Source organism: Myxine glutinosa, chromosome 1, assembly GCF_964187855.1.
Source record: "Myxine glutinosa chromosome 1, kmMyxGlut1.1, whole genome shotgun sequence".
Classification (NCBI taxonomy): domain Eukaryota; kingdom Metazoa; phylum Chordata; class Myxini; order Myxiniformes; family Myxinidae; genus Myxine; species Myxine glutinosa.
In genome coordinates, this window is record NC_136261.1 from 340,089,225 (window position 1) to 340,116,971 (window position 27,747).

At 44.1% G+C, this 27,747-nt stretch overlaps 1 protein-coding gene across 1 annotated transcript in view; it reads right to left on the bottom strand.

Annotated features, from left to right (window-relative positions):
• Positions 1 to 2,023: 2,023 nt before the first annotated feature.
• Positions 2,024 to 27,747, bottom strand: part of LOC137412692 (N-acetyllactosaminide beta-1,3-N-acetylglucosaminyltransferase 3) — a 55,755-nt gene continuing 30,031 nt past the window's right edge. Inside the window, exons 2-3 of the mRNA XM_068097980.2 lie at positions 13,856 to 14,196; positions 2,024 to 4,777 (exon numbers count right to left, since the gene is read on the bottom strand). Of these exons, the coding sequence (XP_067954081.2) occupies positions 4,420 to 4,777; positions 13,856 to 14,196 (699 nt within the window). The 3' untranslated portion in view covers positions 2,024 to 4,419. The remainder of the gene's footprint in view (positions 4,778 to 13,855; positions 14,197 to 27,747) is intronic.

Below are 27,747 nucleotides of genomic sequence, written 5' to 3' on the forward strand. Positions count from 1 at the left end.
TCTTTGGCCTATGTTGACCTTTTGGCCCATATTGATCTCAAAAATAGTTGGTGGTTGAATTCAGTAAGCCGACATGTATATCCTATTCAAATTTCAAGTCAATCAGATGAAAATTGAGGATTTTAGAAATTTGAAAAAAAGTGGTTGACCTTTTCACCCCAAAAATATATAGGATTTTGTCGGACCACGAACTCTACCATTTGGTAATGTTTCGTGAAGATTGGTTTAAAATTGTGTCCTGTAGGCAAGTATAAGTGAACACACACACACACACACACACACACACACACACACACACACACACACACACACACACACACACACACACACACACACACACACACACACGATCAACATACTTGCAAATATATATATATATATATATATATGTTTGCCAAGTAACAAACAGGCGTGATCAACATACTTGTCTTTAAAAAATTTTTGTCAAGTAAACAGACAGACCGGTCAAAACACAACCTCAATCCACCTCCAGTGGCAGAGGTAACAAGATTTTGTTACCTTTTAATTATAGCCTCCTTTTTTGAGAATGACCCTCCTACGCTTTCTTTTCATTCGTTTTGTTAATAGAAAGTCAGTTCTGACATCAAGCCTGGTGTTGGCTTATTTGTTAAGGCGGCTGGCTTGAGATCTTATAGGGTCTTGAGTTCGACCATGTGTCATGCCATTGAAATAATAACAAGTAGGTTGAGTCAGCCTGTCATCCTTCCGAGGTCGGCAAAATGAGTACCAAATTACTGATAACAGGGGCAGCCGTGTTTCCAGAAATGATGTAACCAGCACCCATAGGCTGCATATGGAACAACAGAAACAGGGCTGACATTGTCGAAATATTTATCCGCAAATGTGCCGGTGTTCCATCTGTCTCAAAAAGTGAGCCAGAACAGCTGTCTCTGGTTCACCATATTGTTATTGTTAGGATTTTGGAGATTATACTATGCTTGCCAGATTGTGGGTGTGACCAAATGTCAGTATGATACATCTCTCCCCCATTGTGCTCCCCTTGAAGACGACATTGCAGCTGCCATTCTAGCAGCAACAAGTGTGTACTCAACTGCATGTGATAAAATGTGCATTACACTGCAAATACATTTTTAACAAGATAGTTGGTTGATGTACAAGAAACCATTCAATGCAAACCATAACTAATGTGCACACAAGCGCACACATTTGTGATCGGAAACCAAAGCTTAAAGTTAAAATTATTCAAAACACAAATTAAATTGAAGGCGAAGACCGACACTTAATAGGTGCTGAAAACAAAAAATAGAAATGATAAGTGAGATTTAAAAAAACTTTGACAAAGTCAACAAAGGGAGAAGGCAAAAACAATTATTTGAAAATAACCCAAAAAGATTCTACCACAAACTAGGGAAACAAAATCAAAGTATATCAAGTCCCCTAAAAAAAGATTAAAAAGAATATTTTTGGAAAGAAATAAGTATGAATGATCCTATTCAAGAAGAAAAGTTAATGGATGAGTGGTTCACATAAGGTAACACCCTCCTCGTCGCAAAATCTGAAGAAACCCCATGACCACTTGACATAAAACTTTGAAAGGAATTATCACAGAAATTATGCACCACCACCTAACAAGGGCACCCAGAAGCAGAACAGAAAGATGTCGGAGAGAATGCCATGGAGAAGACCACTTTCTACAAAACAAGGCCATACTCAAAAACTGTAAAACGAGGAGAACCAAATTGTCCACAGCCTGAATTGACAATAAAAAAACATTTTGAGTGTCCCACATTGATGGATGATAAAATACATGCAAGTGTACAATTCAACCACCAAATAATCAATATGATTGAGAAAGCAATGGAACTCTGGAATACTATGGATGAAACTGCACTCTGAAGGAAAGATCGAAATACGTACCAGGAGTGAAGATACGATGATATAAGCAACCCTCGATACCTAAATGCATGGGAAAATAATCTTTAAAATCTTATAGTTTGCATAAAATGATATTTTGACAAAACATTAAAACATTACTACACTGCAAAAATTCTTTGTGCTTTATTGCAAATTTTATACATCAAAAGTAGTATGTGCTCCTAGACATTGTACAAATCAAGACAATCATTAAATAATTTAACACCTAATCCCACCCTGACCACCTTTCCATCTCTTAAACTCCTCTGATTCATTGACAATCCAATAAAACCAACATGTAACAAATATATTACAAACTTACTCAAAATCATATCAAATGCAAATCCATCTTTCCTTATCCTTTAAACATGTTGTTTACATAGTGACTATATTTTGTTTTAAAACAACAACCGATAAACAAATGCTGTGTTTATATAGTGACCATTTCAAAACCATTCATAACAGGTGAGACGTAATCATATAACTAAATTGTGCAAATTAATGCTTTACACACAGTACTTGCATTACTAAACAGTGAATAAGTATTTTTTTTTTAAAGTTAGCGCCTTTTGTTTTTGTTGCAAAACAAGGACAGTGATATTTAGTGGGATAAAGGAAGCAATATTTCTGCTAAACAAGAATGTTTACGCTTTGAATTTATCAAAACGTTTGGTCACAATAGAAACACCACGTGTTACTCAAAATGTGTAAACATATTTTTAATTATGCCATAGCACATGTCACGGTTAAAATTATTTCACAATACAATTACAGTGTTGTTTTAAATAAATGGCATGGTGATATAGACTTGGAAATTGTTAACATTAAGGTATCAGATTTCAAAAGTTAAAATTTAAAGTTGATATATTCAAATCAAAACCAAGCACAATCTGACCAATTGAGTTCGAGAACAGAAAACATAAGTATGTGCATGGTGAAAACTTCAGTTTGCTTATTCAACGAAGACTACATTTTCATCAACTTAAAGTACCAAAAAAAAAACTATCTAGGTAATGAAGTTAATAATACAGTAATCACGTCATTTCTACATGGAAAAAGTCTTAAAGAAAAAAGACAAACAGACAAATGTGTAGAACAGTTACTCAAAAACACAACATTTTCTAACTGATTGTACAGCTGTAATGTTTTCCGTCAGAACAATATTGCTTTTCATAGTATATTGGACTTCAAAATCAGTTCCTTTATCATTGTCAAAGCAAAACTCACAGTAGAACAAGTCATTCATCTCAAATGCAGCACACAAAATGGCTGTTTTTGAAAGAAAAAAAATAATAATAATAAGACAAGCTATCGCAATCATTTTCTGGATTCAATTATGCAGACGATTAGATATAGACAATGAAGTCACAATATAATGCTACTCGACCCAAACCTATGAAAGAAAATAGAATCAAGACTAGGCACAAACGCGTTTCAATCTACTTCCCGAATTAGTCGACATTTTATTCAATCTTTACACAGGAGCTTAGAGAAATAAAAATTCAAAATATTGACATTGCAAAATTAAGATGCACTGTTCTATTCTATACAGACCATGGATCATTAATATGAACAAAAGAAGAGGTTTGCTAGGATATCTTTTTGTTTTGCAACTGCATCTCAAATGAAAATCCATCCTTCATTGTCCTTTAAAACATCGTTTACCGAGTGATCTTTTTAAGAACCTATAAACAAATGCTGCATTTATATAGCGACTATATTTCAAGTCTTCATAACAGGTGAGGCAATGACATGACTAAATAAATTGCACAATCTAAGGCTTTACACACAGTACTTACACTTCTATTCTGTTTGGGTTTTGCGATTTATTTATCAGTAACGTTGAAGAATGCTACCAATCTGTATACATGTGGAAAACTGTCAAAAACATCACTAAAATAAACAAAAATAAAGAATATATGAGAACTCGTATGAATGGATGTTCCATAAATTTAAAGACAATACTTCACCATTTTCCCATCTTTTCTGCTGTCCATAAGGTCAAATACCATTGCCTTTTCATATGATATTTCTGTGTAATGGAAGACTTGTAAAAAGTCCATCAATTTTTGTATTGCACATTCAACTTTTTATTAATAAAACACACTATTCACTTTTCCAAATGTCTGTGCATAGATTTCACTCAGAAAAAGACAATAAAAATTTCACAAAAAAAAAAAAAAAAAAACTTCAAAAAAAAAATGCCTTTTCAGTCCAGGTTATTAAAAATGGTGTGCGTGAATGTATGCTTTACACACCCAACAGTAGAAAAACATTTGGTATGATGAAAGATAAATAGTTCACATTTCTCCATCATTAAGTGAACACAAGGCAGATGTACTCGTTTAATAATCCAACTATTTGACTTGATTTATTGGTAAACCTCAACATTTCTCAAATGCACAGAGTAAAATTGTGCATCAACCTTACAATGCACCTAAGGGACAATTCAGATTTTTAAGCACCCAAACATCTCACGTTATCAGTCCATAATGGTTTACACTGAAGAACATTATTATGGGATTACAGGGGATTTCCACATCGAAGTTTTGGATCCTGTACTGCTTCCCACATTGGCAACATCTGGTAGGGCAAAAGTCTGTGCACAAGGAGCATTTCACGGTAGTAACATGGATGGAAAGAATTAACACGTTTCCCTGGCAAATTTAGGCCCGAAGTGCGAAAGCCATTGTGATATTGTGGCTTCAGGCCAAGAAGCTCCAGACATTGTGCGAGAAAGACATCGTCAATGGGCAAAATGGGTAGTGATGATGCCGCAACATGTATCTGCAAAGCCGTCCATGATGACATGATAATTCCCCCACCGGACACATATGTAGGGTATTTCTTTTTGGCTTGAATTTGGGATGGAACATAGTACCTGAAGAAAAGAAGTATATGCAACTGGTCAGCAAAGCAAAGACATAACTGGTGGCTCAAAAGTCTTCATTTGAAAGAATTTTCCAATCCCATCCATTCTTGTTTTTGCGAAAATGAAATATATTTGCATTCAATGCATGTCTATATACATGTTTGTGTCCTAAAAAAGTGTGTAAGGTTTCAAATGGATCTCAAAGGGTCTTTCAGTTTGGAGGGGTCTTAGGTGTCTGAAATGGTCTTAGGGTTATAAAGGGTCTGAAGGGTGTTAGGGGTCTCAAATGGTCTCAGGGTTATAAAGGGTCTAAAGTGTTTTACATGTCTAAAAGGGTTCTAGGGACATCAGGTTCTTTGTGGATCTTCATGATCCTTAGGTTCTTCGGGTTGCAAAGGTTTGGGAGATTTTTAGGGGTCGTAAAGGGTCGAATGTAATAAATACACATCCTCATGTTCTGTGCAGACAAACAAGAAGACTTGTGCCAAGTGCCAAGCACAATACTTGCAAAATACAACCCTCCCTCTCCACGAAAAAAAAGGTTGCAATTGATCCAGCAAATTGTCCATTTCATCAAGATCAAAATTAACGATCTTGATCAAAGCCTTCAAAGATCAAAGCCTATTCCCTTCTCTGTTCTTATCCGTTTTGTTCTTATTTGTTCATTCGTTCTTTGACCACGTTGTTCGTGATCACGTGTTCACGTCATTAAAAAATGTTTCATCTGTCCCCTGAAGAATGGTATTCTGTCATATTCTATAACACCTTTTTCTTCTTGTTCTATAAAAGGATGCTTTCGACTTCCTCACCAAATCTATTCATTCCAAAAAAAAATTCCATCTCTTACAGCTACAGTGCCTCTTTCATTCATTCCCTAAACTCTCCAGAACTCCACCCATCCTTCAGCGTCCTCAAACGTATTTTTGACTCAAAGGTCGCAAGAAACTCATTTTGCAAGAAATGTTCGTTTCCCATTAATCGTACATTTTTCAAAATCCAATCTCACCCCTCACCTCCAAATCTTCCCCATCACCCATCCCTTTCAAATCTTCCCCCTTGCCCCTGCCCTCCAAATCTTCCCCATCACCCATCCCTTTCAGATCTCCCCCCCTTGCCCCTTCCCTCCTAAACTCCCCCCACACGCCTCCCCTCTGAGACCCTCCCTCACTCCTCCCCTCCTAGACTCCCCTCTCACCCCTCCTCCTCAAAGCATCCTCCCCGCTTCTTCCCCCTTCCAACTCTCACCATCTCCCTCAACCTTCTGCCTCACTCCTCCCCCTCCTCAAACAACACCTCACTGCGCCTCACCCAATCACCATCAAACCTTTTGTCCGCCCCATTCTTCCCTTTCTCCAAGCTATTCTGTAACCTCTGACACACCTGCAACAGCTCTCCCTACCTCTTCCTCCTCTTCCACATCATACCCTAACGCTCCCCCCCCCCCCCCTGTTCTGTATCCGATGCTCCCCCTTCCTCTTCTTTAACAGTATGGACCTCAAACATCCAGGGCCTTCGCTCAAACTTGACTGATCTCTCCATACAGGTTGCTTCTGCCAAACCAGACGTGATCTGCTTAACAGAAACTTTCCTCCTTCATGATGTCTCTGATTCCTTGGTATCTCTCCCAGGTTACTCCCTCCTCCGGTATGATAGACCTGAGCCTCGTCCTGGAGGGGGGGTTGCTATCTTTATAAAAAAACTCTTCCTCACTCGCCCTGCACTGCCCTCTCTCCACCTCACCCCCAGGAATACCTTTGGCTACGGCTTCCCCTTCGCTCCCACCTTTTGTTCATGTGTGTGTTGTACCGTCCACCAAACAGTGATGACTCCATCTACATCTCGCTGTCTGATAACATGGACCAACTTCTATCTACCCATCCCAACTCTCTCTTCCTCATATGTGGTGATTTCAATTGTCACCATGCCAGTTGGCTGGGTGTGGGTACCTCTCTCACCAGCCATGGCTCTTCAGCAAAGGACTTCTGTGACTCACTGGGACTGACACAATCTGTCAATTTCCCGACCCGGATCTCAATCAACGGAGCATCTTCTCTTCTGGACTTGGTTATGACTAACTTCCCTGAAAATGTCTGCTGCTCTTCTTCTGCTCCAATCGGCTCATCTGATCATGTGCTTGTTAAAGTGGACATGTCTCTGACCATTCTCAGAGAGCCTCCTCAGCGTCGACGAGTCTGGCATTTCACTCAGGCCAACTGGCATGGTCTTCAAGCAGCCATCAATCATCTGGACTGGTCTCCCATCTCGACCGCCTCTGACATCAACTCATCCTGGGAATTCTTCCAAAGTAAACTGCTCTCTCTCATGAACAGATTTATCCCATCTCGTCTTCAGTTGTCATACCCTTCCTCCCGTCCATGGTACACGGAATCTTGTGGTGAGGCTATTGCCCAGAAACAACTTGCTTTCGTCTCCTGGAAAGCAAATCCAACGGAAGGAAATCTCATTTCCTTTCACAAAGCCCGAAACAAGTGTGTGTCCACCCTCAGGAGAGCCAGGAAACAATATCTCTCCGTTCTCAGGACAGAACTCTCTTATCTGTCTCCCTCTTCCAAATCCTGGTGGCGTCTGGTCAAATATGTTTCTGGTGTTTGTTCCCCCTCCATCCCCTCCCTCACCTCAAATGGCCACACGGCTGACTCCGCGCGTGAAAAACCTGAATGCCTCAACTCTGTGTTTGCCTCTAAATCTTGTGTCCCAAACCCATCCCTCTCTGTACCCACCGTACCCAGTCGTACCCAGCTGCTCCTGGACTCTGTGTCCTTTCCTCCTGACAAGGTGGAAAAGTTTCTGTCAACCCTCGACTCTGATTCTGCAACTGGACCTGACGGCATCAGCCCACGGGTCCTAAAATCTTGTTCTTCCGCTCTTTCACTCCCTCTCTCTGTTCTCTTCACACTCTCTTTTGCTCAAGGTCATCTGCCATCTGCTTGGAAATCTGCCAACATCACCGCTTTGCACAAAAAAGGTGCAAAAACAGATCCCAGCAACTACAGACCAATCGGCCTTCTCTCAATTATCAGTAAAATCATGGAATCCATCATTGCTTCAGATATGAAATCCTTCCTCTTCTCCAATGGCTTGATCTCTCATCATCAATTTGGTTTCAGACCTGGTCACTCTACTCTGGACATGCTGCTACTGCTTTCTCAGCAATGGATGGAGGTCCTCAATGCCAAACAGGAAATTAGAGCTGTCTCCCTTGACATATCACGTGCCTTCGATACGGTCTGGCACTCCGCTCTGCTCACCAAACTCTCCTCTGTTGGTATCCATGGAAATCTCCACGCATGGCTGGCGGACTTCCTCTCTAGTCGTAGTCAATGTGTGGCCCTGAATGGGTTTCTCTCATCTCCTCTTCCTGTTCAGGCTGGAGTTCCCCAAGGCAGTGTTCTGGGCCCTGTGCTTTTTCTGGTCTTCATCAATAAATCTCTCCGACTCTCTTGAAAATCCTCTCTATCTCTTTGCTGATGACTCTACTCTCTGTCGCTCCATTCTTCATCCCTCTGATCGGCAGTCTGCAGCCTCCTCACTCTCTGCAGACCTGGACAAAATCACAGACTGGGCAAACAAGTGGAACATGTCTTTCAATCCTGACAAATCTCAGACCTTACGATGTCTCTCCGAAAAGACCGACTGGACAACCCTCCCATCTACTTTCTGAATAATCCTCTCCAAGAAGTTCTGTCACTCAAACTTTTGGGTCTCACTATCTGCCATGATCTTTCCTGGGAAAACCACATTTCAAATCTGGCCTCCAAAGCCAGTCGCCGACTGGGCATCCTCCGTCGTGCGAAGTCCTTCCTTGGCACACCTGAGCTCCTCACCACGTACAAGGCTTTCATCTGCAGCTCAATGGAATACTGCTCTCCCCTCTGGGCTGGTGCTCCTGCCTCACACCTAGCTCGTCTTCACGCTGTTGAAAGCAAAGCATTCAGAATCATTGGAATCTCCCGCGATGAAGCAAACTCCAAGGGCCTCTCACTCACTCACCGCAGGCAGGTTTGGTGGTCTTTCCGTCTTCTACCGACTACTCTCTGGCCTTGCCCCCCCAGCTCTCTCTGGGCTCTGTCCCGCAAATATTCCTTCAGGTCGCACAAGATCTGCCTGCAACCCTCTTATGGTTAAACTGCCAAAATCAAGACTCTCTGCTCACCTTCACTCCTTCATTCCTCTTTTCTCCCGCCTCTGGAACAAACTCCCTCACTCTCTTCAATCCCACTCCACCCTCCAGGTCTTTAAAACAGCTGTTCACCACCATCTCTTATCTTCTCCCATCCAAAACCTTGATCTTTTCTATCCCCGATAATTTCACCCCAATTCCACTTTTTGAAATACCAACTTCCGTCCTGGAAGTCCTTGGTGTCCTTGTGTTTTATACTTCTCCCACCCCCCTCCCCCCTTCCCACGCCTCCTCCCCCCAAGCCCTCTCCCTCCCACACATCTCCCTGCTCTTAAATGTTGTGTGCTCTCAAGTGTTTGTGTGCTTCCCATTCTCTTGTCTGCAGCTCCCTCTTTTTATATATTTTGTTTGTCTGGTTGATTTGTTTGTGAAGTAAATGTCAGCTTTCACGAGCCTCGATTCAGTATACAAAAAAAAAAGAAAAAAAAAGAAAAAGAGCTGAGGTCAATAGGATGAAAAGTGATGATTTTTAGATGAAAATTGATGATTTTAGAAGTTTGACCTAGAGTTGACCTTTGACCTTTTGACCTAAAAAGTTGGTTTCCCAATTCAGTGAGGCACTATGCAGATGCTGTTAAATTTTCAAGTCAATAGATTGAAAATTGATTTTGCAAGTTTGACCTTGAGTTGACGTTTGACCTCAAAATTAGTTGGTTTCCCAATTCAGTGAGGCACTATGCAAATGTTAAATTTTCAAGTCAATTGGATGAAAATATATGATTTTTCAGATGAAAATTTATGATTTTGGAAATTTGACATTGAGTTGACCTTTGACCTGTTAACCTCAAAAGTAGTTGGCTTCCCAATTCAATGAGGCACCACACAAATGCTTGCTGTTCTTTTCCAAGTCAATCAGATGAAAATTGATGGTTTTTCAGATGAAAATTGATGATTTTGGAAGTATGACCTTGAGTTGAACTTCGACCGTTTGAGATCAAAAATAGTTGGTTTCCCAATTTAGTGCCTCAATATACAAATGCTGATCAATTTTCAAGTCAATCGGATTTAAAATGGCGATTTTAGAAATTTGACCTCCAGGTGACATTTGACCTCAATCAATAGGCTTCACAATTGTGACTACCTCTACAGCTTGGTGAAGCTTCATGATGGTCGGTTTAGAATTGTGACCTGTAGGCGAGTGACAAACAGACAGACAGAATAATGAAAAATCACTCAGAGCGACACTTGGAAAAACAGAACAAAGTAATATGGCACTCAGTAGAGCATCCTTTTGACCTCAAAAATAATGAATGGTTGAATTCAGTGACCTGATATGCAAATGGTCTTCAAAGTTTAAGTTAATCTGACGAAAATTGACAATTTTAGAAATGTTTCCTATGTTGACCTTTTGGCCAATGTCGACCTAAAAAAATAGGTGGTGGTTGGTTTCAGTAACCCAATATGCAAATCCTATTCAGATTTCAAGTCGATCAGATGAAAATTGAGGATTTAAAAAATTTGAGAAAAGTCGTAGACCCTAGTTGTCGACCCTAGCCTATGTTGACCTTTTGGCCTATTTTCATCTCAAAAAAAAAGTTGGTAATTGAATTTAGTTAGCTGATATGAAAATCCTATTCAATTTTCAAGTCAATCAGATGAAAATTGAGGATTTTACAAATCTGGCCTATGTTGAGCTTTTGGCCTATGTGGACCTCCAAAAAATAGTTGGGGGTTGAATTCAGTGATGAGATATGCAAATCGTCTTCAAATTTTAAGTTAATCGGATGAAAATTGACAATTTAGAAAATTGGCCGATGCTGACCTTTTGACCTATGTTGAACTCAAAAATAGTTGGTGGTTGGTTTCAGTAAGCTGATATGCAAATCCTATTCAGATTTCAAGTCAATTGGATGAAAATTGAATATTTTAGAAATATGAAAAAAGTGGTTGACCTTTGGACTATGTTGACCTTTTGGCCTATGCTGATCTCAAAAATAGTTGGTGGTTGAATTCAGTTCGCTGATAGGAAAATCCCATTTAAATTTTAAGTCAATCGGATGAAAATTGAGGATTTTAGAAATTTGAAATGGTTGTTGACCTTTGGCCTGTGTTGACCGGGTGACCTATTTTGACCTTAAAAATAGTTTGATGTTGAATTCAGTTCGCCGATATGAAAATCCCATTCAAATTACAAGTCAATCAGATGAAAATTGAGGATTTGAAATTTGAAATGGTTGTTGACCTTTGGCCTATGCTGATCTCAAAAATAGTTGGTGGTTGAATTCAGTTAGCCGATATGTAAATCCTATTCAAATTTTAAGTCAATCGGATGAAAATTGAGGATTTTAGAGATTTGAAAAAAGTGGTTGACCTTTGGCCTATGTTAACCTTTTGGTCTATGTTTATCTCAAAAATAGTTGGTGGTTGAATTCAGTTAGCCGATATGTATATCCTATTCAAATTTCAAGTCAATCGGATGAATATTGAGGATTTTAGAAATTAAAAAAAAAAGTGGTTGACCTTTGGCCCCTGTTGACCCCAAAAATATATAGGATTTGTCTGACCACAAACTCTACCATTTGGTGAAGTTTCGTGAAGATCGGTTTAAAATTGTGACCTGTCGGCATGTATAAGTGAGCGGACAGACAAACACACAAACGCACACACAAACCGGAGTGATGAACATACTAATAAATAAAAAAACATTTTTGCTCGTAACAAACGGACAGAATAACGCACAAAACCATCCAATATACCTGAAAAATCTTCAATTTTGCTAGTAACAAACAGACTCAAATGAAATACCCTCTCCTCCAGGGAGGGTAACAGTCCTTCGGTTGGACATTCAGCTGGGGACCCATCTGCCCGTGTTAGTTGATGAACATTAAATACCACGTTATCTTTTACATAAGATAGAGTATGTGTACTACTGCTGGCTGGCGTCCTGTAAAATTGCAAATTCCTGCCTTCACATTGTACAATTGAATATCAGACATGGCCAGAAGGTTTTCTAAATAACTGCGCCAATTTACCTTTTGCGGCTGACCTATTAGAAATGGTTAGATTAATTGAGACCATTAGAGTAATATCCATCTCGGATTATAAATCAGACATTTGCTATAATATCATATTGTGGGCCATAAATAATTGGCCAACCTCATGCACTCTTTGGGAATTCATTCATTGAATTTGAATTCATTCATTCATATTCATGCACTCTTTGGGAAGAAACGTCCCCACTATATTATTCACCACATCAATTCATTACTGCTTTGTCATACCTCAGTGAAATAATCATTGCCCGATTTCCATTGAATACATTTTGGACCGATTTTTATTTTTTTTAATCAAATGTGAAATTACAAGTAAACTAGTTACAATTTTACAGTTTCACAATTATCATACTAAAATACGCAATTTGGTGTTGTCTGTCTGACGATATTTGACCGAGATACATTGGGTTGTTACTTATCCAATCGCAACCAAACTTGACAGGAGGACTACGGGACACGGGTCACACGATGAAGGTTGCAGCGAATTCGTTTGTCCCCCTCCCCAAGGGGGTTTCTTCAACAACGGGGTTTTCCCCACCAATGGGGTTGCGTGTTGAGGTGTATATCTGTGTTCAGATAGCTTTATCGTGGTGTTTTTCCAAGGATGCTTCTAATAACAAAAGCACAATATTAATACTCATTAAATCTCCCCCTTCCCAAGGGGTTTTTCCTCCTTGAACAAACGCCGTGTTAACGTGTATAAACATCTTATCGTGCCGTTTTGGTGGGAGCACCTCTACCAGAAGTGAAAATATTATTAACCACAAACACCTTTGATTACCTTTTGAAATAGACGCTACTGTTGTTACCGCCACCACCAAAGGTGGATGGAGGTTATGTTTTCACCCCTGTCTGTTTTGTCTGTTTGTCTGCCCGTTTGTTTGTTTGTGTACAAAATATCTCAAAAAGTTGTGGACAGATTCAGACAAAATTGGGCAGAGATGTAGCGTATGTGACAAGGACTAAATGATTTGATTTTGGTGAAGATCCGGATTCAGATCCAACTACTAGAATTTTTCAAGTGATTCTTCACGATTGGGAGATCTGGCCAAAAACGATACATAGCAGGATATCTCAAAAAGTTGTGGACGGATTTGGACGAAACCTGCTGGACAGGTTGGGTGTCTGACAAGGACGATTCGGTTCGATTTTGGTGAAGATCTGAATATGGATTCGGGTATGAGAATTATTTAATTTTTTTAAGCGATTCTTCACCATTGAGATATAGGGCTAAAAACGATACACAGCGGGATATCTCAAAAAGTTATGGATGGATTTGGACGAAACTTGTTGGACAGGTGTGTGTGTGTCTGTGTGTGTCTGTGTGTGTCTGTGTGTGTCTGTGTGTGTCTGTGTGTGTCTGTGTGTGTCTGTGTGTGTAAGAAGGAAGAATCGATTCAATTTTGGTGAAGATCCAAATCCGGATCCAGCTAGTAGAATTTTTAAAGTGATTCTTCACCATTGAGTGATATGGCCAACCAGGTGGAGGTATGCTCTCTACTGAGTGCACTTCTAGTTTAACATCAAACTGAAAGGAAGGAAACCCAGGGTGTGTTCAGTTACCAAGCAGCTACCTAGTGCTTGCCAAGCCAGCTGTTCCTTATCAAAGGTTTTGAATGGAGTGCTTCCTCGAATGCTCAAACCACTTGGTAAGTACTCTGCAATAACTTGGTAAATGCACTCTCCCCCAACAACCGCCCTCCCTCCCCCCAATGTTCTTGAGGCTCGGCCAAAATCTACTGTAATCTATACATCCCAGAGAGGAATGACCCTTCCTGCCGCCCCCGAAGGGATCCAAATGATATTTTGCTGCACTCAAATCAAATTATTGGCAACCCATGAATTGCAAATTGGATTCATATATTCAAGGTCAATGTAGGTGTCGTTTTATACTTGCTGTGTTGATTGAGAATGGGGACTGCATTCTTAATGACCATGCCCGTATAGATGTGTTGCTGTTGTTGCTGAGTAAGCAGGAACTGCACGAGGTTGTCAATGTTGACAAAGACGTCATCATCTCCATCAAATATGTAAGAAACTCCTGCACAAGTTTCATTCAACCAATCAAGAAAGAGTAGCTGCTTGACAGTCAGGTTGAAGAACGTGTCGTAAAAGTTCCACTGGAGCACATCATTGTGCTCGACATTCTCCCGCTGCAACAAGGCATTCAAGAACCGAGTCTCGGACTTTTGGTCATGGACACCTGCCAAGAAGATACGCCGGACAGACCTGCCCTGTGGGGGTTGAGGAGGTTGGGGGAGGTGAGAAAGAGGGGGGGGGGGGGGGTTAAAGGATACAGTAGTTCAGACAACAAATCAATTGCCACTTCAGGCAGCTAAGCTTCCAAAGAAAGCTGCATTTAAGAGAAAACAAATAAAAGGAAGTGTCAAGTTGAGTAAAGCTTTCATTTTGATAGCGAGGAAAAAAGAATACATCAGGAAAATGCTTGAGAAGCACCTGCAAATTTTTCTGGGAAATAGTTTCATTCCATTTTTTATGTCCCAGAAAGTTTAATTCACTTCTCAACTTTTCATGTCCTAAAATATACATATCTGGCATTTCATTCTTTCAATCCAACAATTACTGTAAAATGCAATATAATGTTTAAATCAGGACATTTCTTGTTTAATCCCCCTTATTCTTCTTTAACGGCCACTATTATCCCACCTTGTGGGGTCGGCTGGTGGGAAGCTTGGCAGACCTGACAATTGACTAGTTAGGGCAGGAATTTGGAATTTGGCCATGGTGCCGGCAATAGCTCGCCTAATCTTTGCGATGGACACTCTTTCTTCACTATGCATTAGAAATATTTTTTTGTCATTTTATATAGAGTTAAAATAGCATGTAATGGCACTATGCACTCTCACATTCCATTTTTTGCTGTAAAATTGCATTCTGAATGAGGAAAGTGAAGAAGAGAAAGTAAAGCAATAAAAAAAGGGAAAAGCTTTCATTTACACTTTACAGTATTCACATGGCAGCCCTTAAATTAGTTATTATATACTCTAACGCAAAAGGAATAGTCTTGGGAGTTCAACATAGTTTCTCAATGTTTCAAAGGTCATCAGTCCTTCCACCTTCATATTATGTATGTGCAGGATGTTTCAAAAAAGCAGACCCATTGACCAGCCTGATATTTTGTCGTTTCTCATGCCATACCCTTCTCTCTTGCAGGGTATGGTGGTGGTGGTGGTGGTGGTGGTATGCCATTTCTAACAAGTAGTCAGGAGTACCCCATGTCAACTATGGTGTTCACAGTGGAACAAAAAGTGAAAATCGTGACTTTGTGGTTTGAGACAAAATCCTACGTGCAGGTGCGCAGACGATACTGTCAGTATTACAATGTTCACACCTGTAATGGAACTTCCAATGGGAGTATTTAGCAGTTTGTGGATCACTTCCAAGCACATGGAAGCATGAATAATCAAAATAAAGGCAACAGTGGCTGCTCAACAAGTGTTATCAAGGACCAAGGGAACATTGATCTTGTGAGATATGCTGCTATCATAAGTCCTAAGAAATCCCAACATCGGCATTCCCAAAAACTGGCAATCTCAGCCTCATCTATGTGACACACTCTCACTTCTGAACTCAAGCTCTACACCTACATCATATCTGTAAGGCATAAACTAACTCTGAATGACATGGCAAGACGAGTAACAATGTGTGATTGGTTCAGTGACCAAATGGAAAGGTACCCAAATTGGATCAACCCCTTGTGGTTCAGTGATGAAGCACACGTCCATTTGAACGGGGGCTATCAACAATCACAACAACATCTTCTGTGTTGCTGAACCTCCTGAGGAGGTGCCTGAGATGTCTCTCAAGGGCCGAAAGTCAACTTGCTTCTGTGCACTGAATGTCAGATTGAGTATGCGGGGACCGTATTGGTTCAAGGACGCCAATGGCAAGACAGTAACAGTCAACGGAGAGCGGTACTGCAAGGTCTTGCACCGATTACACGTTGATCTCGCTTAATTACTGTCTCCAAACCAACGAAGACTTGCATGGTTCATGCAGGACAGTGCCTCACTGCACACTGCACAGGTGAAATCACTGACTTGCTCTACCAGCTGTTTGGAAATTGTGCCATCAGCCTGGGAACAGTGCATGAGTGGGCACATCACAACCAGGATTTAAAACGTAAATTTTCATTTAAGGAAGCTTTCCGATGGTTCTGCGATTTTTCCCGGAATATTGGCTCCGATGTCCGTCGGCACGCCAAATCTCAGCTTACCACAACAACCAGAAGATACCTAACATTAATATCAGTCCATCAGTCAGTGGTTAGAAAGAGCAATCTATCTATCAAATGTGTATGTATATATATATATATATATATATATATATATATATATATCTATATATATATATATATATATCTATATATCTATATATATCTATATATATCTATATATATCTATATATATCTATATATATCTATATATATATCTATATATATATCTATATATATATATATATATATATATATATATATATATATATATATATATATATATATATATATATATATATATATATATACATATATACATATATACATATATGCACATATATACATATATGCACATATCTATATATATATATATATATATATATATATATATATATATATATATATATATATATATATATATATACATATATATATATATACACAGACTTGGCATTTAATATGGATTATTTTTTTTTTCTTGACTTGGGTTTACTTTCTGAACTCAGAATATCAATCTGGTGAGTTTATTTTACGCTTCGGTGATTTCTTTGTTAAAAGAACCATGTCACTGATTGTCTTTCGCAGCAAGAAGTCAATAACAGGATAATATCACAGGTGGCGTGACAAAATGTAAGGGAAGGTACATTTGACGATTGGCTTCACAATAGGGTATATAAGGGTTGTTGCATTCTATTAGTGGAAAACAACTGCTGCACGTCTACAAAAGTTATTGCCGCTTCCTCTGGAGATGGTCCGTCAACTCGACAATGCTGTTTGTCATGGAGTGGTGGCTTTATGAAATTCCGGTATGAAACAGCGTGCTATTGCTTGGCAGGATGGCATCACTCAAGGTCAGGTGTCAAAGATCCTGAAACGAAATTCTCAGAGGGGTGTCCCTACTCCAATACCGAGGCCAGGACGTCCCCGCAGAATCACAAGGAGAGATCATCGCCAGCTGCACCGGTTAGTCCACAATGGCCGTACCAAGTCAGCTAATCGGCTTCGGGCTGAGTGGCAGCAACTGACAAATGTGCCTGTATCCAGAAGGCTAGTTAACCAACGACTGGTTCAAGCAGGCTATCGTGCCAGGTGTTCCCTGAGAAAGCCACGACTGACCAGACAACACAGCCAGCACCGATTGCAGTGGGCCAGAGAGCACCGTCAATGGCAGCCAGGACACTGGAATCACGTGACCTTCAGTGACGAGTCTAGATTTCTGGTCTATCGTAAAGATGGCCGCGTCTGAGTGCACAGACAAGTGCATGAAGCCTACAACAAAGATTGTATAGTGCCAAGAGTCCAAGCTGGAGGTGGTGGGGTGACCGTTTGGGCTGCTTTTCATGCAGGGGGCAAAACTGACCTGGTTGTTCTGAATGGAAACCTGAACCAGTTCAAGTACAGGGCCATTCTGGAAGAAACATTGCTTCCATTTGCTCTTGCAGCCTTTCGAGGAAACTTTGTCTTCCAAGATGACAATGCATGGCCTCCCAACACTTTCTTGTTGACCATGGTGTCGAGCATATGGAGTGGCCTGCCATGTCCCCGGATATGAATCCGATGGAGAACTTGTGGGCAGAATTAACGCGTCAAATCGACAACTTGGTCCAGCAGCCTACCTCTGTGCGTGAATTGCAGCAGGCTATTGTCACTGCATGGCAAGCGATTCCTGTCCAAACCTTGGCAAATCTCGTGAACAGCATGCCTCGACGTGTACGTGCTCTCCTGAATGCTCGTGTGGGTTACACGAAGTACTGAACTGTAATTTTACTGTCCGTAATCCCAGTCATAATTTAACTTATGTTTTTGTTGAAATTTTTTTTGGCTAATGTGTAAAATAAAGAGATACTTCTGGAAAACGTACAGAAGTTTAACACAGTACTGTCCGTGAATTGAGTTCGATTATCAGTTCACATCACTTTCAAGGATCAATTTATTTGCTTCGAAATGTCAAATGTGGTTTTTGTTTTTTTTAAAGGTCACATTAACAAAATCTAGAATAATTTCAACATAATTCCAATGAACTTTTGGTTCTAGGGCATCTTGAAAAGTAAGTTCACCCCCATAAAAAAAAAATTCCATATTAAATGCCAAGTCTGTGTGTGTGTGTGTATATATATATATATATATATATATATATATATATATATATATATATATATATATATATATATGTAGGGAGCTGTAATGCCCCTCCCCCTTTGTATATCCTTGCTGCTTTACCAATTACCAAGTATAACCAATTATATGTTTTGTTTTGACTTGCTACTGTACTCTTTTATGATACTGAGTTCTTTCTACTGCATTGAGGATGTGTAATATCCTAATAAGGAGTTCTCTGCCTGTGTGCTCTGGCCTGCGTGGGCACAATCTCTAGTTCCCCTTTCCAGGCCTTGGAGGCAACTCTTATCTCTCTTTGCCTTTTTCCTGATTTTGCCATTATCTTGCAAGTTGACAGTTTTACGAGTGTCCACTCCCCTTTGTACTTTCCCAAGCCAGCTGCTATACAGAAAGTTGTAAACATGTTGTCACATAATGCTGACCATCTCCTTATCAGAAGCTAACCCATGACTGGCCTTGGATGAACTTCCTTTAATTAACTGAACAACAGGATGGGACTATGGTGGGGGACCCAATGAGCCCATTCTGTCTCTGTGTCTTGTGAGCTAACTCCACCCCTGACTTTCCTTTATATAAAGCAATGTTAATTGAATTATTTCAGAGCATCTTGTTGTACTGTTGGTCATTCCTTGTGAGTTTCAATGCAACTTTGCTGTCCTCAAGCTTGAGTACTCGAGTTCCAATAAATATATCCGTTGCTCCTTTCTTCTGAGTTCTTCTGAGTCCCAAGTCCTAAGTCCCGATCCGACAACTGGTGGCAGCGGTGGGATCAGTCTGGGCAGTCCGGGACGCGGTCCCAGGCAAGGGAGTGGTGAGAGACCAGCTGGCAATTGATCCGGGTCAGGTGAGCTGTGGTTTTCTTTTGTTTTTTCCTTTTTAGCCCGGGGGTCAGTCCAAATTGTAACCCACTCTCTCTTGCTCGGTCGCCGTACGTTCCGTTCCCTGCTCATACCTGTTCCACGAACCTAAATTTAATTACGGACCGCTTGGGTCCTGGAGCAACTGATTGTTTATGGACTCGTTAGGGTAACGTTACGTAAGGAGAAGTGCCCCACGTTGGGCGCCTGAGGTTAAGGGGTAATAGATCTCTGGGTTGTGAGGGTAAGGATAAGGGCGGCGTCCCGATCCGAGGCCTACCCGGGAGACGTTGGGATTTTAAGTAAGATCAGAACTATTATACGGGCGTAGGACGCCAGGAAAGTGCAGTAAGGGTAGGATAGACGGCTGTGTAGGCGGGCGAGCCTCTCAGGAGAGTAGGTAGCGCGGCCGTACCACGCGAGGCGGGCGAACCTCACGAGTACAAGACTGCGAGCCTCTCAGAGTTAGGTAGACGGCTGTAAACGCGAGGCGGGCGATCCTCACGAGTACAAGGCTACGTCGGTAAACTAAATTTTCCTAGGATGGGTAACAGTATGGGTAATAAGACAGTAAAGGCAGGTGAACCGCTTAGACATACCCCAGCATTTTTTATGTTTAAGAGGTATGGCTATGCTGCTGTGAGACCAGGGAAGTCATGGGTTGCATTGACGAAGGATTTAGGAGAACCGTGGCCCGAAGGAGGGTCTTTTGCGCTGGAAAAATTGGACGTATTGTATGAGACATTAGAAAAGTTCGAACAGGCCACGAAACACTTTCCGCCTGACTATTGGAAAGTCTTTGGCTGGTGGAAGGAAGAAGCGATGAAGCGACACGCAAAGTCGAAACAGGCCAGCTTGGCCGGTGAGGTAACAAAACTCAAGGGTCTGAGGAAACAGGCGAATAAAGAGCAGGATGAAGCGCTTAAGGAAATAGAGAGGCAGGCCAACGCGCGACTGATGCCGCTCGTTGAAAACCCAGACCCCGCGAGAGGGGAGGCAGTGACCAATCTACCCTCCCCAGCCCCAGTCCTAAGCTCTGTCCCGGGGTTTCAGGCACCACCTATCCTTTCTGTGCCCCCGCTACCACCTCCCTATAACCCCGCTACCATCGCGCCCCAGATACCCCAGAACCACCCGAGCCAGGGAAGGCCGTTTGCACAACTCGGGGCTAACGGAATAGATGACGGGACCGACATCGCAGGGTTCCCGCCACCGATAGGACCGGATGGGTTATACCCCTCACTGGTAGGTTGTAAGGGGAAAAGGACCTCACAAACTACCCCATCGGAATGTCAGGAAATAGAGGAAAGGAAAACATTGTGCCCTGTACAAGTTATCGGGGTTGACGCAGCAGGTCATGGGGTTTGGGAAAGAGTACCATGGAAAGAATCCTCTTTAACTGTAATGCGGGCAAGGATTCAACATTTGCTTATTGAGGATCCACGGCAGATAGTGCCGACCATGTCGAATTGGGTTTTGGATGGCGAGTGCGACTATCGAGACATAACCCATATGGGAGTGTCCGTGCTCCCACCCAAGGTATGGGAAAGGGCTAGACAAAGAGCACACTGGCCGGTGGCAGACCCAAGGGCTGGTGCAAACCCCCCGTTAACACAAGCGCAATGGGATGCTCTAAAGGTCCTGCTGCTAGATTCTATTGAGCAGGCGCTGTTGCCAGCAGGAGGTCCGGATTGGGGAAAGATCGGGGCCATAAAACAAAAGGCAGGAGAACCAATTGGAGAGTACCGAGAAAGGTTGGAAAAGGCCATTGCGCGCTGGGGAGGACTGGGTCCGATGCAGCTGGGAGGGCTACCCCAACCATTGGTAAATCAATATCTAATCGAGGGGCTTCGGCCGGTGTTAAAGAAACAGGTACAGACCGTCCTCTTCGGCTGGAAGGGAATGACAACCAACGAATTATGCGACAAACTGGAACAATGCCCGGGCTCCTCCCTAGAGGAGAAGAAGGATATTAAGGAGGAAATATTGCAAATGTTTGTCCAAGAGAAACGGGCTCAATTTAATCAGAATAAAAAGGGGGATCAGAGTCAGAACTACATACACGAACAGTGCCAGAAGTGGGGACCTGTTCGAGGTCCAGAGGAACATAGGAGGAGTTGTTATCCTCTTTTCTATAAGGGCCAATTCCCCAACGGAGAGTGGATCCACAACGAAAATGAGAACTGCGACGGTTGTACTGAGGAAGATTTTGGACTAATTAATATGAACGAGGTGAAACAACAATGGACAATACCACCCCCTCTTCCCCCTCCTCCTCAAAACCCTCAAACTTGGACTGTGCAAGGGCCCCCTCCCCAAAATTGGTATCCACCAAGACCCCTTCTCCAAAACCCCGGACCACCCCCCAATAGTGGGATGCAGAACGGACCAAGGGGGAACTGGGCCCCGCCTCGGGGTCCGCCGCAGTGGCAACCAGTGAACCAGTCACATTGGGGGCCGCCAGAACGCCGGCAGGGCGGAAGGGGCGCTGTAGAGGGACGACCTATGCCCTCCGCACCACCGGTTCCGCAGGAACCGTGCCATTATTGCAAGCAGATGGGACACTGGATACGTGATTGCCCAAAGGCTCGTAAGGGGTTTCAGCCCCAATACAATAGAGGGGCCTATTGACGGGACGCTGGCGAGTCGCCCAAGGAGTGTCCTCTCTTGACCATGACACCGGCAGAGGAACCAACCATGATGTTGGACGTGGAGGGAAGACAATTAGAATTTCTCGTAGATACGGGCGCGACTCGCAGCACAATTAACAAGGGGCAATTGCCCTCTTTGCGCCCTACGGCCAGGAACGTTCAAATACTGGGTGTTTCGGGTTTACCCCAAGCGCTTCCTATTTCGGAGGAAGTGCGAGTAACATGCGGCCCGCTGGAGGCTAAACATGCTTTTTTGATGACCACTACCGCCCCGACGAATTTGCTGGGACGGGATTTATTGTGCCGTTTGGGCTGTCAGATCTCATGTACCGAGGAGGGAGTTTTCGTAGACGTCGCGGAATCTAAACGCGACTTGGTAATGACGGCATTGTCTCGGCCCGGCCCCACCGTGTATTGGTGGCGCATGGATGAAGGGGCTCTGGCTACCTGGACGCATATCATAGATAATGTGTGTTTGGACAACGCAGTTCTGCGAGATTGGCTACAACTGCACGAAATTTCGATAAAAACCTTAAAGGATAGTCCACCCCATTGCACTGCGTACTATGATGCAACGGGCGACGACGAGAATTATCGAGAAAAGGTTAAGGAAAAGCTGGGCGAGCGCACGCCTCTACACTTGTCACGGATGTGGATCGGCCGCGAGGGAATAGGAATCGAGGCAGTCCTAACCTCGAGTCAGCGTGCATTGACCCGATACCCCGAAGGAGCGGCCGCCCATGTTACCCTCACTACTGCCAAGGGGTGGCCGCCGGAAAGTGTAGGTTGGATGGTAGGGAGGTTACGTGAAGTTCCCCTACAAGGTTATCGGAGTAAGAAGGGCCGTTGGACTTTGAAACGGCTCCAAAATGGCGAAGGGTTCTCAATTGACTTCAAGACACAACGGAGGGATGGAACGTTCGAAGCAACAGAGTTGCCTCCTAAGGGCACCTATGCCATGAGGGCAGTGCTGACGGACCCGGGTGAGTCAGATTACCTCCTAGCGGAGGTGCCAGACAATTTATGGCCCAAAAGCGACGGTGAGGTTGGACGGATGCGAGACGCCGAACCTCTAGTGATAGCAGTGCAGCCGGGGATGCGCTTGCCAAATGTAAAACAGTATAAGCTACGACCTGAGGCCGACGTAGGCATAGCACCAGTGATTCAATCCCTAGTGGAACAGAAGATTATCGTGGAAACTAACAGCCCATGTAATACACCAATTTTGCCAGTTAAAAAGCCGTCAAAGGACAAATGGAGGTTTGTACAGGATTTAAGGGAGGTGAACAAGGTGATACAGGGCATACACCCACTAGTTCCAAACGGAGAAACCCTCATGTCAATTCCACCGGACGCAACATACTTCACGGTCATCGACCTTTGTTCTGCGTTTTTCTCTGTGCCCATCGCGCCTGAGTCACAATACTTATTCGCTTTCACCCATAGGGGGCGCCAGTATACTTGGACAGTACTACCTCAGGGGTTTTCAGATAGCCCCACTCTGTTTTCCCGGGCGCTGCACCGCGACCTGGCGGATGTGGAATTGAAGGGAGGGTCAGTGTTGCTGCAATACGTTGACGATTTGTTGATTTGCTCCCCTTCAAAGGAGGCGTGCGAAATGGATTCTTTGGCCCTATTAAAGGCCTTGGCAGCCAAAGGCCACAAAGTAGGCAGACCAAAACTTCAGTTTGTGCGGCAGGTTGTAACTTACTTGGGACACGCCATTTCGCATGGAAAACGAGAATTGGATGCTGGACGGGTGACCGCTATCATGGAGCTGCCTCGCCCTCGCTGGCAACGACAAATGCTGCGCTTCCTAGGTATGACGGGATATTGCCGCACTTGGATACTTGATTTTGCGCTGCTGGCTAAACCACTGTACGAGGCGACCAAATCAAATGCCCCGGACCTATTGATATGGACGGATGAATTGAGGCGATGTTTTGACGGGCTGAAACAGGCGCTGGTTACGGCACCGTCATTAGGACTCCCGGATTATGCGAAACCATTTACCCTTTACACTCACGCCGTGGGAGGTTTCGCCCAGTCAGTTTTGACACAGACCCATGGGGATAAGGAGCGGCCGGTGGCCTACTTTAGTAAAAAGTTAGACCCGGTCGAACAAGGGTTTCCGGTGTGCTTGCAAGCCGTGGCAGCGGCCAGGTACGCAGTAGAAAGAACAGCGGACATTGTTATGGGACACCCAGTAACGCTACGAGTACCGCATTGCGTCACTTCGCTGTTGTTACAGCGAAGCACACAGCATTTGTCTAACACTAGATTAATGCAATACGAATCCGCACTGATCACTGCAGCCAACATCACGATCGAACGTTGCACGACGCTCAACCCAGCCTCACTGATGCCCACTCCTGAGGAGGGCGAACCTCATGTGTGCTCCGACGTTGTGCAGCTAGTCTCCACGGTGCGATCGGATTTAAAGGACAATCCCTTAGAATACCCCGACTGTATATATTATGTCGATGGATCAGCTAGGCGCGCATGGGACGGGTCTCTGTTGTCCGGGTACGCCGTGTGCTCGGATAGCGAAACGGTAGAGAGCGGGCGTCTTCCACCTACATTTTCCGCACAGCAGGCGGAGCTGTGCGCCTTGACCAGAGCGTGCAGCTTGGCGGAAGGCCTTGCCGTCAACATTTACACAGATTCGGCCTACGCTCACGGCGTAGTCCACGATAAAGGAGCCATCTGGAAGATGAGAGGTTTTCTCACATCTGCCGGTTCAGTGATAAAGAACGGCGCGCTGGTAGAAGGGCTCCTCCGAAGCATTTTACTTCCCCGCGCTATCGCGGTAATTAAGTGTCGTGGCCACCAAAGGGCGGACACTGACGTTGCCCGGGGCAACGCAAGGGCGGACGAGGCGGCAGGAAAGGCCGCCAACCAACAGATAGAACGCAACATGCCGATGGTGACACGAGCACAGAAGACAGCCGCACAGATTGCTGACATACCGACTGCGGGACCACCCGCCACACCAACTAAGGACGATATCATAAATTTGCAAAATGCTGCACCGACGGCCGAACACGAGGTCTGGCTCAAACGAGGAGCGATACGCCCTGGGCCAGGGGAAATGTGGACCCTTGATGAAAAACCTATAGCACCCCAGGCTTTACTGCCTTGGCTGGCACGCATGGCTCATCAGAATGGTCATGTGTGCCAGAGGGGGGTGATGGGACAGATAGACTACACTTGGGCAGCGCCAGGACTGTCACGGATTGTATCCGAAGTGTGCCGATCGTGTGTGGTCTGCCAGCAACACAATAGAGGGGCGCCGCCGAGACATGCACATGATGGGGGACGGCCCCCGCCAAGTGGGCCGTTCGCAACTATTGAGTTCGATTTTACAGAATTGGAACCAAGCTTGTCGTTTCGCTATGTGTTGGTAATCGTAGATACGTTCACCAAATGGGTCGAAGCATACCCATGCGTCAAATCCGATGCTCCGACAGTAGTGAAGCGCCTCGTGCGGGATTTTATGTGCAGATTTGGCATTCCCCAGATAATTTCGTCAGATCAAGGAGGCCATTTCACGGCGCAGGTGGTTAAGGGCATCCTGAAGGCGTTGGGCGTTAAACAATCCTTCCATTGCGTCTACCACCCACAGTCCTCAGGACTTGTGGAACGAACGAACAAGACTTTAAAGAATAAACTAGCGAAACTTTGCGCAGACACAGGCTTGAGGTGGCCAGAGGCTCTTCCGCTTGCATTGATGAGCATTCGTTCCACCCCGGGTCGCACTACGGGCCTTTCCCCCCACGAAATATTAATGGGACGACCTATGAGCTTGCCCGTTTCAGCACCAACAGACATGTCCACCCTTGCTTTGCCAGTAATGGATGACATGCTTTTGAGATTTTGCATAGGCTTGTCGAATGTGGCACGCAGCATCCATGCTCGAGTACGAGAGGCGCTGCCTGAACCAATAGGCCACGCCATCCACAACTTTCAGGCCGGCGACTGGGTGCTCGTGAAGCACTTCACCCGCAAGGCTGCTTTGGAGCCACGGTGGAAGGGACCATTCCAGGTGCTACTGGTCACACCGACGGCAGTCTTCTGCGAGGGTAAACCTTCGTGGATCCACGCCACCCATTGTAAGTTGTCCTTCCCCGCACCACAAGCCACACAAGACACCGCACCTCACATTGCTGCAGACACCACACCTCACACCGCTGAAGACAATGCACCGTCTAGGGCACCACAGTCTCCTAAGGGCGGCGATGACGGTCATGATGATGGGAATTCTGGGCAGCTGCCTAACAAACCCCGCCAAGGATAGGCTTCTGCAGTTTAACCCACTGAGAGAGGATCTCCCCAAATACCCAGGACACGACAACTACACGTTATTTAAACTTTACTCCGTCAAATACATAACGGCTCCCCGGGGACAGGGGATAGTAGTACATTGCTGTGAGTTGGAGACACATTTCAAGTGGTTATCTGTAAGATGGATGGAAGCCATGGTGGTACACAATGGGACACCACAGGCACGCATGACAACCCCACGCATAGTCTTAACTAAAGTTAGACAGGTGGAAAATGGAAGGTTTACTGGGACCGTGAATAGTCACGCCGCCGCAGGATATCAATGGGGCACGGGCATCGACAATACTACTCTCCTACTGTCGCATGCCCTCGTCGGCCCACACACCACGATAATACTTGAATGTGGAATATGGCCCCCGCGCACGCTGATTAGAAGGAACAAAAAGAGGGGAGAGACCCAACACCAATTCCGGCCTAGTTGTGCCGCCTACGTCATTAAACCCCCTCCTGCCCAGGAAGTAAGAAGGAAGCCAGAGGAGAACACATACTGGAAGGTCGCACGGCATATGGCCACAGTACAGAATAGGACACAGTGTTGGATGTGTATGCACCTTCCCCGCACCAGCACAGCAGGCATACCAATGGTAGTGTTACCCCTATCACTCAATGATTTGTGCTCGAAGCCACTAGATACCAAATGCATTAGTACAACTCTGACAAGCCAAGGTTCTGATGAAACCGCGTGTAAACGAGTTTTCCAGTACTCCCCTCCCATCCTGTCCCGACACTTTGAGGAACGTCCGGCGCCGGTTTGGGTCAAGCCGGCATGGGGGGCCCTCTGCTTAGAAGGAAAGGGCCAAGTAATGGTAGGCAAATCCGTGTGTAGAGATACCCTTCCCGCGGACCCGAGAAACGGGAAACACACGCTCCTAGTGAACGTTACAAGCTCGCCCTTGCATAACCTCACACACCTCCAGTTGGCATGGAAAGGGGAAAACGGGACAAACACTATCCCAGGTCTTCTCACTTGCATGACCACCCATTTAGTGGCCCCGCACGGGACCATGTTTGTATGCGGGAATAAAGCTTACCCGTATTTACCTGATAATTGGGGAGGAATTTGCTATTTAGGATCAGTTTTCCCAGAGATGGAAATGCGACAGCACTTGCATAATACCACCGCACTCATAAGGACACAACGAAGCACCTATTGGCACGACGACGACACCACTACTTTACACGGCGCTGATTGGGAGAAAGCCGTTAGCTTCTTCTTCCCATGGGCTGGGACGGTCATGAACAGTTACCGCATTGACAAAATTGCGTTAATCTTAGAAACTGTGGCCAACGCCACCGCTACAGCACACGACGAAATGTTGGACACAGTTGTCCATCTGCGTACAATGGTTATGCAAAATAGGGTTGCATTAGATATGCTATTGGCAGAACGAGGAGGGGTATGTGGGATAATTGAGGGTAAATGTTGCACTTTTATTCCTGACCCCTCACAGGGTGTCAGTGCTGCTATTATAACGTTAAGGGAAAGCGCTCACTCATTGACAAGGGATCGATTGGATCGGGAAGCCTCCCACCAGTGGCTTACCGACTGGTTCAAGGGGTGGACAGGCACAATTGTAA